The 12572-nt window shown below is 55.9% G+C and overlaps 1 protein-coding gene across 1 annotated transcript in view; it reads right to left on the reverse strand.

Annotated features, from left to right (window-relative positions):
- Positions 1-9862, reverse strand: part of SPNS2 (SPNS lysolipid transporter 2, sphingosine-1-phosphate) — a gene marked incomplete at both ends in the record, with an annotated part of 50131 nt that extends 40269 nt beyond the window's left edge. Inside the window, one exon of the mRNA XM_080712300.1 lies at positions 9493-9862. Coding sequence (XP_080568426.1) covers positions 9493-9862 — 370 coding nt within the window. The remainder of the gene's footprint in view (positions 1-9492) is intronic.
- Positions 9863-12572: the final 2710 nt, after the last annotated feature.

Below are 12572 nucleotides of genomic sequence, written 5' to 3' on the forward strand. Positions count from 1 at the left end.
TACCCCAAGTCCATACCCAGAAAGGCTCTCTGGCCACAGGGCCCTCTGCCCTGAGTTTTCTCATCCATAAACAGCAGTGGTGCCCACTCTGAGTTCCAGGATCTCTCCTCAGGTCCAAGGCCTGCTGTTTCCAGCCCCATAGGTATCCTGAGCACAGCCAGTCCTGATTCAGGTCTGGGCTCCAGCCTGCCCCAGCTTCTGCCTCTCACCCAGAAGCCCACCCACAGGCCTACTCTAGCTCATCCCTCTATGAGGAGAACTCTGACTGGTCCCCTGGGTCAGCGTGCCATCCCCTCCTCCCGTACCATGGAAGCTCTTGTAGGAGTCCTCTCCCTTCTCCAACTCCACACGTCCTCACCTGTGTCACTCCCCAGACACCAGCCGCCCTGGTGGCTCCTCCCCACAGATCTTCTCTTTCCTCCATTTCACAGCCTCCCGGACTCCACAGCTCCCCTGCTGGTCTCTCTTCTCTGCGCTAAGTACCTGGAGTCAGCTGTGACCCTCCTCACCCTCAGCCCCCATGAGCAGACCCAGCCGCTCTGCTGCTTTTTCACCGTTTGGCCTCTTTCCTGGCCTCCCTGCCCCTGCCTCAGCCAGCCCATCCACATGCCCCCTGCAGCCAGCTCTTGCAAGTACTTAGCAGTCTCTGCCAAAGTTCTAGGTGCTACTGGGACTCCAGAGACTTCAGGGTATTTCCTGAACTCAAAGAGCTAACGCTCGAGTCCTCGGGGGCCTGGTGGGTCCCTTTGGGTGATGCCTGGGAATCACCCATACTTTCCTCAAGATCCACCAGTCCAGCCCTAGGAAAGTAATACTAACAGCAAGTATTTATGTAGCTTGAGTGCTTATCATGTCCCGACATGGTTCTGAGAGTGTTAGCTCATGACGTTGGCTGCCAATAACCCTCAGCAGCTCCCCGTTGCTGCCTGAATAGAGCTCAAGGCAAGAAGCCCCTAGGTCCCCATGATCTGGCCTAACCCAGCCTGAGCTGCCACTCACGAGGCCATCTACCTCCCTAGACCTCCATTCTTTCTGTTTAAATGGAGAGACTAGGAGCTTTAGGGTCCTCAAGCCTGCCTGAGAATTCCAATTGCCCTGAGTGAGGGTAGTGGTTAGACTACAGCCCCCTGGGCCCTTCTCAATCTGAGAAGCAAGACTCTGACTTGCCAGTGGCAGTCTGCAAGCTTCCAGGCCCCGACTGTGCCGTGGCCTCTTCTCACGGTGTCTGTCTCTACCTGTGAAGATCTGTCCCATCCTTCAGGGCCCAGATCCAAGGTCACATCCACCCTGATGCCCTCCCTCCTCTGGGGCTCTTGATGAAATGGAGCCTGCAACCTCAAGGGACCCAGCCCGGACGGCCTCTGGCCCTGACTCAGCCAGCCCAGATGCTCCCAGTGAGCAGACATCACTGCTGGCTCCTCAGCAGACCCCAGTGGAGTCAGGACCCCTACCCTCCTCCAGCCAGGTTCAACTTGCTAACATCACAGAGTCCTCAAAAGGCCAGGGAGGAAGAGGAAGCCATGCTGGCCTCAGGGCCCTTGGCTCAGGCATCCTCAGATATAAATGCATACCCCGAGGTCTTGCTTCCCAGTCAGCCAGAATTGGCCACCTGGTGCTCAACCTTGTCCCCCAGACACAATCTACGCCTCATGTTCACGCTGCCCGAGCCTTGCCCGGAGAAGCAGGCAGCTTAGCTAAACTTTAGGAAGCATGTTTAAGTTCTGGCTTTTCCACCTTCCCGACTATGTGGCCTTAGGCAAGCTGCTTACCTCTCTTGCCCAGGTTCCACTTCTGTAATATGGCCTACAACCTGCTTCAATGGTTGTTTGGGATGGGGGGTTAGTGGGCTGATCCATGCAAAGCATTTAGGAAGTGCCTGGCACGTACAAGGTACTGAGTAAATGTCACAAACACCATCAGGGGTCATTTACTCGTTGGGCAGGCAGAGCCTGAGGTAAGAACAATGGAGACGTCTCTTTTCTCCAAAATGGGGGCAGACACCTGGGAAGATGGAGCCTAGGACCCTGAAGAGGTGGCCATGCTTCCCTTCGCCAGTGCCTCTCAGCGGGCCCCTGGTGCTCCTGTGGAGGCCTCGGAGCTGGCACACTCCGGGAGTCTTGCCCCCATTCCGGCACTCAGGCACAGCTCCCAGCCTAGTAATTATAGGGGCCTGAGGCTGGCTCTGCTGACCTGGCTCTAGATGGTGAAGGCTAGGAAGCCACAGTCTAGGGACGCCACCTAGGCAGTCCCCTGCCAAGGACCCCAGCTCCCCAGCACACACTCATACCTGCCCCTGAGTCCACAGGGCAAGATCCTGCTGCCCTCGTCCTCCAGGGACAAGCCGAGTGACTTCATCTGCCTCTGCTGAGCTTGAGTTTCCCATTTGCATCCGTGTAGGCTCTGATCCTGAATCTCAGCTTTGCTCGACCTGTGCCAACTCTCCTTCCCCCAAGCCACCCTACAAAGCTGGGTCATTAATATCTGGACAGCCTAGGGGTCATCTCTGCAGAGACCATGAAGATGAGGCCCTAGCTCAGAACCTTAGCCCTGGGAAAACACTCCTGCCCACCCCAGACTCTGCTCGCAGAGCCCACCAGCCCTAGAGAGGCACCGCCCCCGGAACCCTGAGAGCCCCCCTCCTCCCTACTCATTTCTCTGCCCAGAGTGGGTGGGGCCAGCAGCTGGGCCTCTGGCCTGTGGTTCAAGCCTATCATTTGGGGCCAACTTTCCTGGAACCAGTCTCTGCCTTAGCAGTGTGGGGGCTTCTCACAGCCACTCCTTTCCAACTCAGCCCCCCAGGGACAAGGTGGCTGTAGCCTTATCATGCCCATCAGGGGGTGCGGCTGGGTGGCCACAGACCTTGGATAAGGCCAGGGGAATGGTGGAGACAGGGCAGGGGAAGATAAGAAACCTCTAAATGGCTGTCGTATACCCTCAGCCTGCCTCAGTGGCTACAGACACCAGGGGCTCCCACTCCTGCCTCTCAGATGGAAAACTGACATTCAGGTGAACAGAACAGAGGTCAAGAGATTAGGCAGGATCTGGGATCGGCTGGCTTCCAAGACCTGGTCTACGTTCCATATTTATCCCAAAACTCCCCAAAAAGAAGCTACAGCCAGTTATAATCATACCATCTGTCCTCATGTGAGTGCTAGAAACAGCTGTGTGCCCAAGTAACTCTGCCTCTGCCCAGGCCCAGCCCTTTACAGTTTACAAGGCTTGCTCCTTTCCTCCCAGGACCCCCTTCAGCAGCAAATCTATTGACAGTGAAGTGTCCACAAAAGCCTCAGAGGACTAGCTTTTGAGGTTCAGGGAGACCCTGTCAAGGTCTCCAATGAGGCAGAGGACCAAAGGGGAAGTAGGAGGTACGGACTTGTCCCCAGTCTCCAAGCCCTGGCTAGTGAGTGCATGGACCCTGCCTTTATTTCTTATGTAGTGTGTGTTTGGTAAGGGGTGTGTTTACTGGGAACTGAAGCCAGAGGCGATCTACCTCCAAGCTGCTCCCCCAGCCTTTTAAATTATTTTTGTTTATTTTGAAAAAATATCTCTAGGTTGACGAAAGTCTTGCTAAGCTACGGAAACTATCCTCAAACGTGTGATCCTTCTGTCTCAGCTTTGACCCTGCCTATTTCTTACTTTTAAGCAAATGCTTATGCCCTCAGCCATATGTCCCCTAAGACTCCCACTCAGCCACCTTCCAGCCACCTAGAGAGGGACAGGCCCAGAGCAGACTGGCACTGTTTTATGTGGCTGCTGTGTAACCCAGGCCAGTCCTGAGCCTTGGTTGCCTCACCTGCTCCCAAATGTACAGAAGCCGTTCTGCCCAGCTTGGAGCGGGGTGGTCCCATTGTCAAGACCGAGCACAAGACAGACATTTCCTCTTACTTCCTTTCTGGAGATGCAAGGCCCCTCGAGGGTGAAAGGGCAGCACCAGCCACTGACAGAGAAGCACTGACCTGGACAACAGACCTGGTCCTTAACCTGTCCACACCGACCAATGGCCTTTCCACCCAGAAGGGTAGGCTTTGGGGTCGGGCAGGACAGAGCTAACCCAAGTCTACCTCCCAAGCTTATGCCAGCCCTTCACAAATCTGCTGGCCTCCTGAGGCTGGAGGGAGATGATGACTGTACTTGGGAACAGGTGTGACAATGAAAACTGAACAAAGTGCGGTTAAAAACAAAGAGCTAGGAACTGGGGATATGGCTTAGTGGTGGAGCATTGGGAAGACTTCCTGAAATGAGGCCAGAACATTGCCAGGACCCTCCAGGGCGCAGAGGCTTGCAGCTCCTGGGGAGCAGATCTGACTTCTGAGTGAGGGAGGTGCAGACAAAGCCAGAGGCCAGGAGACAAGAGTTCCTGAGACCATGTCCCCTTGGGAGTGAGACCTTGACCACAGCAAGAGAGGGACAAGGAAGGTCAGGATCTGCCTCAAGTCACACAGCCCAGCTGGCCACATTGGGCAAAATCAGGAGCTGGAAGCTCAGCCCAGGAGACACTTGGGACGGGAGAGGGAGTCAGGCCTGAAAAGCTCCGGCCTTCCTCATTCTTATCTCCTTTCTGACTCCAAGACCTCAGGCCCCACACCCAAGCAGAAACGAAAGCCACTTCCTCCTGGGGAGGGATGAGGAGCTCCCTGCCTCTGGTCACCTTTGTTTAGGACAACCTCCTCTCAGGCCTGGCTGTAACCTGCAGCCCTGCAGCCTTTCCATCCCAGTCAGAAAATGGGAAACTAAGGCCCAGGTCACCCTGGGCCCCAGACCCGTGAGTGTCAAGGTACTTCCCCTAACAGGCCAATATCGTGGGGTGGGGCTGGCAGAGGCCACAGGAAGTGTCATGAGGAGGAGCAGGAGCAAGCCGATGGATCGCAGGAGTCAGTCACCTGGGTGCTCCCCTGGGCACCGACTCTTCCAGGAAGGTGCCCCGGATTCTCAGCCCTCAGACCGTGGCCAGGGTTTCCCTACCACAAAGACGTGGCTGTGGCCAGGTCAGGTTCACCCAAGGGGCAAGGCAGGAGTGAGCTCCAACTTGGCCGCCCTCCTGCACCCAGTCAGGCTGATCAGGGGAAGCCCTGAGTCTGCCGGTGCTCCTGGTGGGTCCCTGTGCTCAGCTCTCCTTGAGGGTTTGTGTTAGTGAGCAGTTGCCATGGAGACTGGTCTCAGCTTCTTTGGCAGGAAAGGAATCCCCCAGGGCAGGGTTCTGCCTCTTCTCACCAGCCCCCAGCCCGCCAAACACCAGGTGCCCAGTGTGCTGCAGGCCTGATCAAAGGGAAAGAAAATAGGTGTCAGAAGGGAACAGGTGCCCCCAGAGAAACTGGGGAAGGAGCTCAGTTCTCAAGTAGTCATTCACCAACCATAATTAGGGCCTGGACCAGCTCTCTCTTGCTGGGCCTGGTTCCAGGAGCAAAATGCTACCACCTACACCCTCCTCAGTTCTGCTTCCATTTTACAGATGGAAGAATGGGAGCCCAGGGGCAGGAGCAGCTCTAGCATCAGGAAGCACAGCTGGACATGGAGGTAGAGGGGCTCAAGACCCTCAGCTGAGTGGCTTCCTTCTTCCTCTGGCGTGGTGGTCACAAGTGGGCTCAAAATGCAGAAGGGGCAGCTGCTTAGCTGGTAGGGGTCATGGGGCTCATGTGCCCTAACGGAGCTCAACTGGCCTGGGCTAAAGTGAACTGAAATTCTTCTGCCCAGGAGGGCACCTTCCCTGGATGGCAAATCTCTGAGCTTCTAGACCAGAGGCAGGGGGTATGCCTCTACCTCCACCAAGGATTCCAGAGCAGAGCCTGCTGCACTGGGACGGCCATGTGACCTTGGATAAGTGCCTTTGTTCTGCAGGCATCGATGTCCCTGCTGTACCAGGAGGAAGAGGGAAGGGTTCCGAAGGCTTTGGCCTGCCTCAATTTCATCCAATAGAAGGGATATTCAAGAAGAAAAGAAAAATGGGAGCCAGGCCTCCCTCCTTACCTGGGGCTGAGGCCGGCTGCCCTCAGGGGGTTCTCACGGGGAGGGGAGGAGGAGAGAGCATAATTACCTGGATTCCCGGGTGGCGCTGGGAATGCCAGGGCAGTTCCCAGGACAGAGCCCAGCCCCGCTGCAGAAGGGAGAGGCTCAAAAGGTATCTGAAGGGACAATCTGAAAGACAGTCTGAAAGGAACTGTCATGAACAGAGGAGCAGGAGGGCATCCTGGCTGGGGGGCAGCTTGAGCCTCTGCATGAAAGAGGTGGCTGACATTTGTGAAGCCTTCCGAGGTGTCTGGCCTAGTCCCAAGTGCTTGAGATACATTCACATTAATTCTACACAGCCCTGGATATAGAAAGGTGGAAATTGTCCCTCAGAAGGCTCAGGTGATGGCTGCAAGGTCACACAGCTGGTAAACCAAAGAGCTAAGACTCTTAACAGCAAAGACTTTCTAAACCTGCAAGGTCCACTCTGGTGACCCCCAGCCACTGGTACATAGACATGCGCCAAGAAGGTAGATCATGTACCAGATTTTGAAGATTGTATGAAAAAAGGATGGCGAATATCCCAGGAATTAATTTTATATTGGTTATGCAATAAATATATTGGATATATTGAGTTAAATAAAATATAACCAGGTGTGGTGACACACACTTGCAATCCCAGTACTTGGGAGGCTGAGATAGGAGGGTTGCGGGTTCAAGGCCAGCTTCAGTTACTTAGTGAGGCCCTCCATAACATAGTAAGACCCTGTTTTAACATAAGGAATTAAAAAATAGGGTTGGGGAAATAGCTTGAAGGTAGAATGCCCCTGGGTTCAATCCACAATACTATATAAAATTTAAAAATAAAATATATTATTAACTAACTGCACCTATTTCTTTTACTTTTTAATTCTGGCTACTGAGCCGGGCGTGGTGGTGCACACTTGTAATCCCAGCATTCGGGAGGCTGAGATCGGAGGATCGTGGTTCGCGGACAGCCTCTGCTACTTAATGAGGCCCTCTGCAACTCAGTGAGACTCTGTTTCAAAATAAAGAATATAAAATTGGACAGGGGGAGTAGCTCGGAGGTCAAACGCCTCTGGGTTCCATCCCCAAACCCACAAAATAAATAAATAAATAAATAAATAAATAAATAAATAAATAAATAAATCTGGCTACCAGAAAATTTGAAATTAATATGAGGCTTACATTATATTTTCTTTGGACAAAGCTGGTCTATACCATGAAAACAGAAATGTACAGGACGGACATAAAAAAGGAAAGTAGGGATCCTCCATTCTTGGATGGGGTTTCTGGGGCCAGATTGTTTCTGGGGATTCTGGGGCCGGGTTTCAGGGGGTGGGGGGACTAGCATCAAGAATGACCAAGAAGCAGAGTGGCTGCCTCCCATCTCTGTCCCAGTAACAGGTGGACTCAGGTCCTGGCACAAGGCACATCAAGCCATAATAGTTACCATAGAGATAGCTAAATATTCCTAAAAACTGACCTTGGGGGCAGGGGGCGGGAAATGACCACGAAGAAAGAGAGGGAGCCAGGCTCATCCGGGAGAGGAAATCCGAGCCTGTGGAATTAGTTGTAGGGGCAGAGCGGTAAAGCACTCCTGTTCTGGGAGGGCTGCACAGCCCAGCCAGTGCCTGGCCAGGGCTTTCCAGGCCTTCCTCCCCACCACCCCATGCCCCCCTTAGCCAGTGTGCCCCACCCACTCTGACAAATTCTCCAGAAATTTGTTACCTTGTTTCCCCATTCTGATAGTCTAACCAAGTATAGGTAGGAACAGATAAGCAGGAGCCCTCCAGATGCCCCCTCTCTCCCCTTAGTAGAGTCAGTTCCTTTAAGAACATTAGGAGGGTGGTCTGGGGCTGGAGAACACAAGTCAGAAAGTGTTAAAATGTTAGGAGCTGCACCGTTCATTCCCAGCTGAAAGTGCGTGGGGAGACCTTCCCGGGCAGAGACTCACTGGTAGATTAGAGCTAACGTGAGCTTTGTGGGCCACTTCAGACAAGGGCCACGCAGGGTCCTCGCTTCCCCATCTGTGCTCAAGGTCTATTTTGCGCCCGCTAGAGTCCCTGACTTTTCCCCCAGGGGGTGGCACCTAAGGACTCAGGTTCCAGGCAGCATGGCACATGCCTGACAGGGATGGTACACTCAAATACTCCTGCTCACTAGATCCAGGTAAGACTCAGGGACAGCCCAACCCAGAAACAGATGCCTCCAGCTCCTCCCATGGAGGCACAGAGGGCAAAGGGAGTTTGCAAGCAGGAGTGGCAGGGGGAGACTCTGCTGGCCCTTCCACTTGGCACAAAACTCCACTCCACAGAGGGGAGAATGAGGCTCAGAGAGGAGCACCCAGGGCACATGCGGCTTAGGCCAGGACTCTTCCCAGTCACCCCAAAGTCCTCTCTACGCTTATCCACCCCTCACCCACACCTCCGTGGTAGGATCTGGGCCAGCATGCCAGTCACCCAGAACTGCTCACCTCCCGCAGGGAGCTCCCACCTATGCCAGCATAACCAGATCTGTTCCTCGCAAGGCTGCGGCTTTCCTAAACAGGGGCAGATCCATCTAGGGCAAATTCCTCCCTCCTGACCCTGAGAAGTCAGAAGGGAGCCAGCAGAAGGGAGCCCAGAACTATGTTTATCCCAAGATGCCCATGATCAATCCAGTCACAAATAGGGAAGCCGACAGAAACACAAGCTGAGACTGGCCCAAGGTCACACACCAGGTCCACTCGGGACAGATCTGGGATTAGGACCCAGTCCTTCTATAGCCCACCATCGTATCCCTACGGCTGATACCCGGAGATGTTCACAGCAGATGACGAGGCCTTCCCTCTTTAGCCCCAGAGGCCGGTGCTCTGCCCCAGGCACCACGCGCCACAGAGCAGGGAGAGGCATCTCCAGGCCGCTAGCCAGGGCCAGCTGCAAACCGCATACTGGGTCCCCAGGCGCCGCGGACCCGCCCCACCGCTCCTCCCTCGCTCCCCGCAGGCCCGAGCCTTTGTCAGCCACGCGCTCGCAAGCTCACACACACAGCCGCGCCGCCACGAGAGCACACACGCAGTCTCCCTTGCACACCCACAAGGGGCGCACACACTCGCCGCACGCACGCAGGGGGTGGAGGCGGCCAAGGAAGGAAGGAACTGACCGGCCATGGACGCACGGACGGCCTGGGTTAGCGGGAGAGCAGAGGCCCCGGGAACCTGCGGTAGCGGCGGGAGGGGGGCGCACAGACAAGAGCGCAGAGAGCCGCAGGAGGCTGGGGAAGAGGACAACGGCTGGGCAGCCAGGGGCTGGCGAGGGCGCGCCGGCTGCTCCAGGGTGGGACCCCTCCAGCCCTGTCCCCGTGGGGCGCAGGGCTCTGGGCTGGACGGTAGGGTGGAGGCATCACTTGCCCAGTCGTGCCACCTACGCAGAGGATCCTCAGCGACTCCACTAGGGCTTTGATCTAGAGGTCTGAGACCAAAAGGCTCCCTAGGGTACCTGGGGTGGGAAATATCTGGTCTTTGGGCCGGGTGGGGCACTTGCTCACCTGCCACGGTGTACCTGTCCAGGTAGTTGAGCACGTTGCCCAAGCTGAGGATGGCGGCGGCTGCCCCCCGCCCGCGGCCCAGGGTGGCGGGTTTGGGCTGCTGCGCACCGGGGCCCTTCGCAGCGGCTGCGCAGCCGGGGGTACCGGGAATGCTGGGGGGTCCGGACGGCGCCCGCCTCACGCTGCCCGACAGCGTCTGCACCTCGTCGTCCGGGGACCCGACTCCGGCGCCCCCCGCGCCCCGCGCCCCGCAGCAACCGCCACCGCCAGCCCCTCGCTGCGCCCCCCGGCGCCGGCGCCGCCGCTCGGCGTCCGCCTCCTCCTCCTCCGCGCCGCCCGCCGCCGCCGAAGCGCATTCCAGGCACATCATGCCGGCCGGGGTCGAGGCGGCGGGGGGCGCGGGGGCCGCGGGGCCCAGCTCGGGCCCGCTCAGCGCGTGCGTGCGCCGCGGAGCCGCCGCGGCACCATCGCGTCTCCGGGCCCGGCCCGCCTCTGCGCTCCGGCTCGGGCCCCGGCTGCGGCGCGGCCACCGCTCAGCCCAGCGCCGCTGTCGCTGCCCCGGCTCTGACAGCTGCGGCCCGGCCCCGCCCCCAGGCCCGCGCCCAATCAGCTCCCGGCTCGGGCCGCAGCCCCGCCCTGCACGTGCTGCCCCGGGGGGTGCGGGGGGCCGGCCGCAGAGCCCCACCCGCCTGACGGGGGCGCAGTCACGCCGGAGAGGTGCGGACGCGGAAGCCGGAGAAGATCTGGAAGGGGTTTGCGCGGAGCTGTGGCGCTGGGAGTGGGGTGCAGGAAGCTGAATCCCCAGCACCCACTCGGTACTGTCCACCCAGTCACTGTCAGAGGAGTGGACTCCTGGCAGAGACCGAAAGAAGACCGAGGGCTTGAGCCTAGGATATCTAATTGGACAACCTAGAGAGAAAGGTTTTATGGTCAAAGCAGAGGCACCTGTTGGAGAGCCTGTGGTTCCAACAGCTCACACGCCCTGATTCGGTCAGCTCTCTCAGAGCTGAGTAAGAAACATGATTGTTACAGGCTAGCCCAGGACGCAAACCTCCACCAGACATGGAAGGGTGTGCTACCCACCTGTCCAGAGAAATGCAGCTCGGGGCCCCAACCTAACTCGACCACCCACTCCTGTACGCACACAGATCCCACCGCTGGCCCCACAGACTGGCAGCCCCTGTCAGGCAGAGCCAGAGTCCTGATTAGTGCACTAAGAAGAGGCCTCCTAGCCAGGCGTGATGGCTCGTCTGTAATCTCAGTACTTGGGAGGCTGAGGCAGGAGGATCTCAGGTTCAAAGGCAATATCAGAATTTAGTGAGACCCTGTTTCAAACCAAAATAGGGTTGAGGATGTAGCTCACAGGTAGAATTTCCCTGTATTCAATCCCTAGTATTACACACACACACACACACACACACACACACACAGTCTCACCAGGTGGTGGCTCATTCCTAATTCTGGCTACTAAGGAGGCTAAGACAGGAGGATCCCAAGCCCCAGGTCAACCCAGGCAATTTAGACAGACTCTGTCTTAAAATAAAAAAGAAGAGCTGGATGTGGTGGCACAGGCTTGTAATCCCAGTACTTGGGAGGCTGAAATAGGACGATCATAGGTTCATGGCTCACTTAGAGAGGCCCTGCTTCAAAATAAAGAAAGACTAAAAATAGAGCTGAGGGTGTAGCTCAGAGGTAGAATACCCCTGGGTTCAATCCCCAGTACTGTAAAATAAATAAATAAATAAATTTAAATAAATAAATGAATGGCTGGGGATGTAGCTCACAGATGGAACATCCCTGGGCTCAGACATGGAACATCCCTGGATTCAATTCCCCAGTACTGCAAAAGAAGAAGAGCGGAGAAGAGAAGGAGAAAGAGGAGGAGGGCAGCAGCTATAGCTACCACCTCCCTGGGCTCTCCAGGCTCTGGACTTTCAACTGTGTACTAGGGAGATACAAAGGCCTTAACGGAAGTCAGGAAGCTGGGCCCCAGCTCAGCACTGCTCTGGCGTGTGGCCTGACCCTGGACCACAACACTATTCTCTCTGGGTCTCGTTTCTCTGCCTAAGGGTAGATGAGAGGACAAAACTCAGACAGTCTAAAAGACTATGAGTGGTCCCTGGCCCCCCTCATCTGGGGAATGGCTGGGAGCACTTGTGTCCAGCATGGTTCTGACCCATCTCAGAGGTGCCGTGGTTCTGAGAAGCTTCTCCCAACCCTCTCCCAATCACCTCTGGGTAGGGAAAGAGAGCAGGGTTTTGCGCCTTTCAACATCAGGGAACCTCTGAGCTGTATACCGCCGGGGGTGGTAGCTCATGTTTGTCATCCCATTCCCTGGGAGGCTGAGATAGGAGGATTGCAGGTCCATAACCAGCCTCAGCAACTTAGTGAGACCCTGTTTCAAAATAAATAATAATAGGGCTGGGGATATAGCTCAGAGGTAGAATGCCTCTGGGTTCCATCTACAGTATGACGCATACAAAACAAATCCTGAATAAAGTGCAGAGGACAAAATGTTAGAGCTGTACACACCCTCATAAGTCAGATGATTTTTTTTCCCTGTTTCACAGACAGGTCCCAGGGCACAGAAATGACCCCATCACGATCATGCAGCTAGTCAGGGACAGGGCTAGAGCTAAGCAGGACTCTGGTATCCTCTGGAGCTGGAAGCTTGTGTCTTACTGTAGGCTCCTCCTGACCACACATCAACAGGCAGGTGCATCTTATGAAAGTGTCGACCACGGTGACTCATGGCATTGCCAACCGGTGAGGCAGCAGGAGGCACCACCCCACACTGTCTCTGCTGAGCAGAGTTAATCCCCAACTGGTGTTTCTTGGCGCCTTCGAGGTGTATTTTACATTCTGCAAAGTAACTAAAAATACGCTCTGGTGTGTTGGGTATGAATGACTGTGGCGGGAAGGTTATGGGAACAGATTTCATTCTGAAAGTTCTCTGCTGCCTCTTTCCAGCTTTCTAAAGGGAGACCTGCAAAGTCCAATGGGAAAAGTCCCACTGGGTGGCCTGGGCTGACAGGTGATTAACACACAAGAAACTCCATGAAGCTAGATCTGGGCTCCAG

This window comes from Muscardinus avellanarius (genome assembly GCF_963383645.1).
Source record: "Muscardinus avellanarius genome assembly, chromosome: 16".
Classification (NCBI taxonomy): Eukaryota; Metazoa; Chordata; class Mammalia; order Rodentia; family Gliridae; genus Muscardinus; species Muscardinus avellanarius.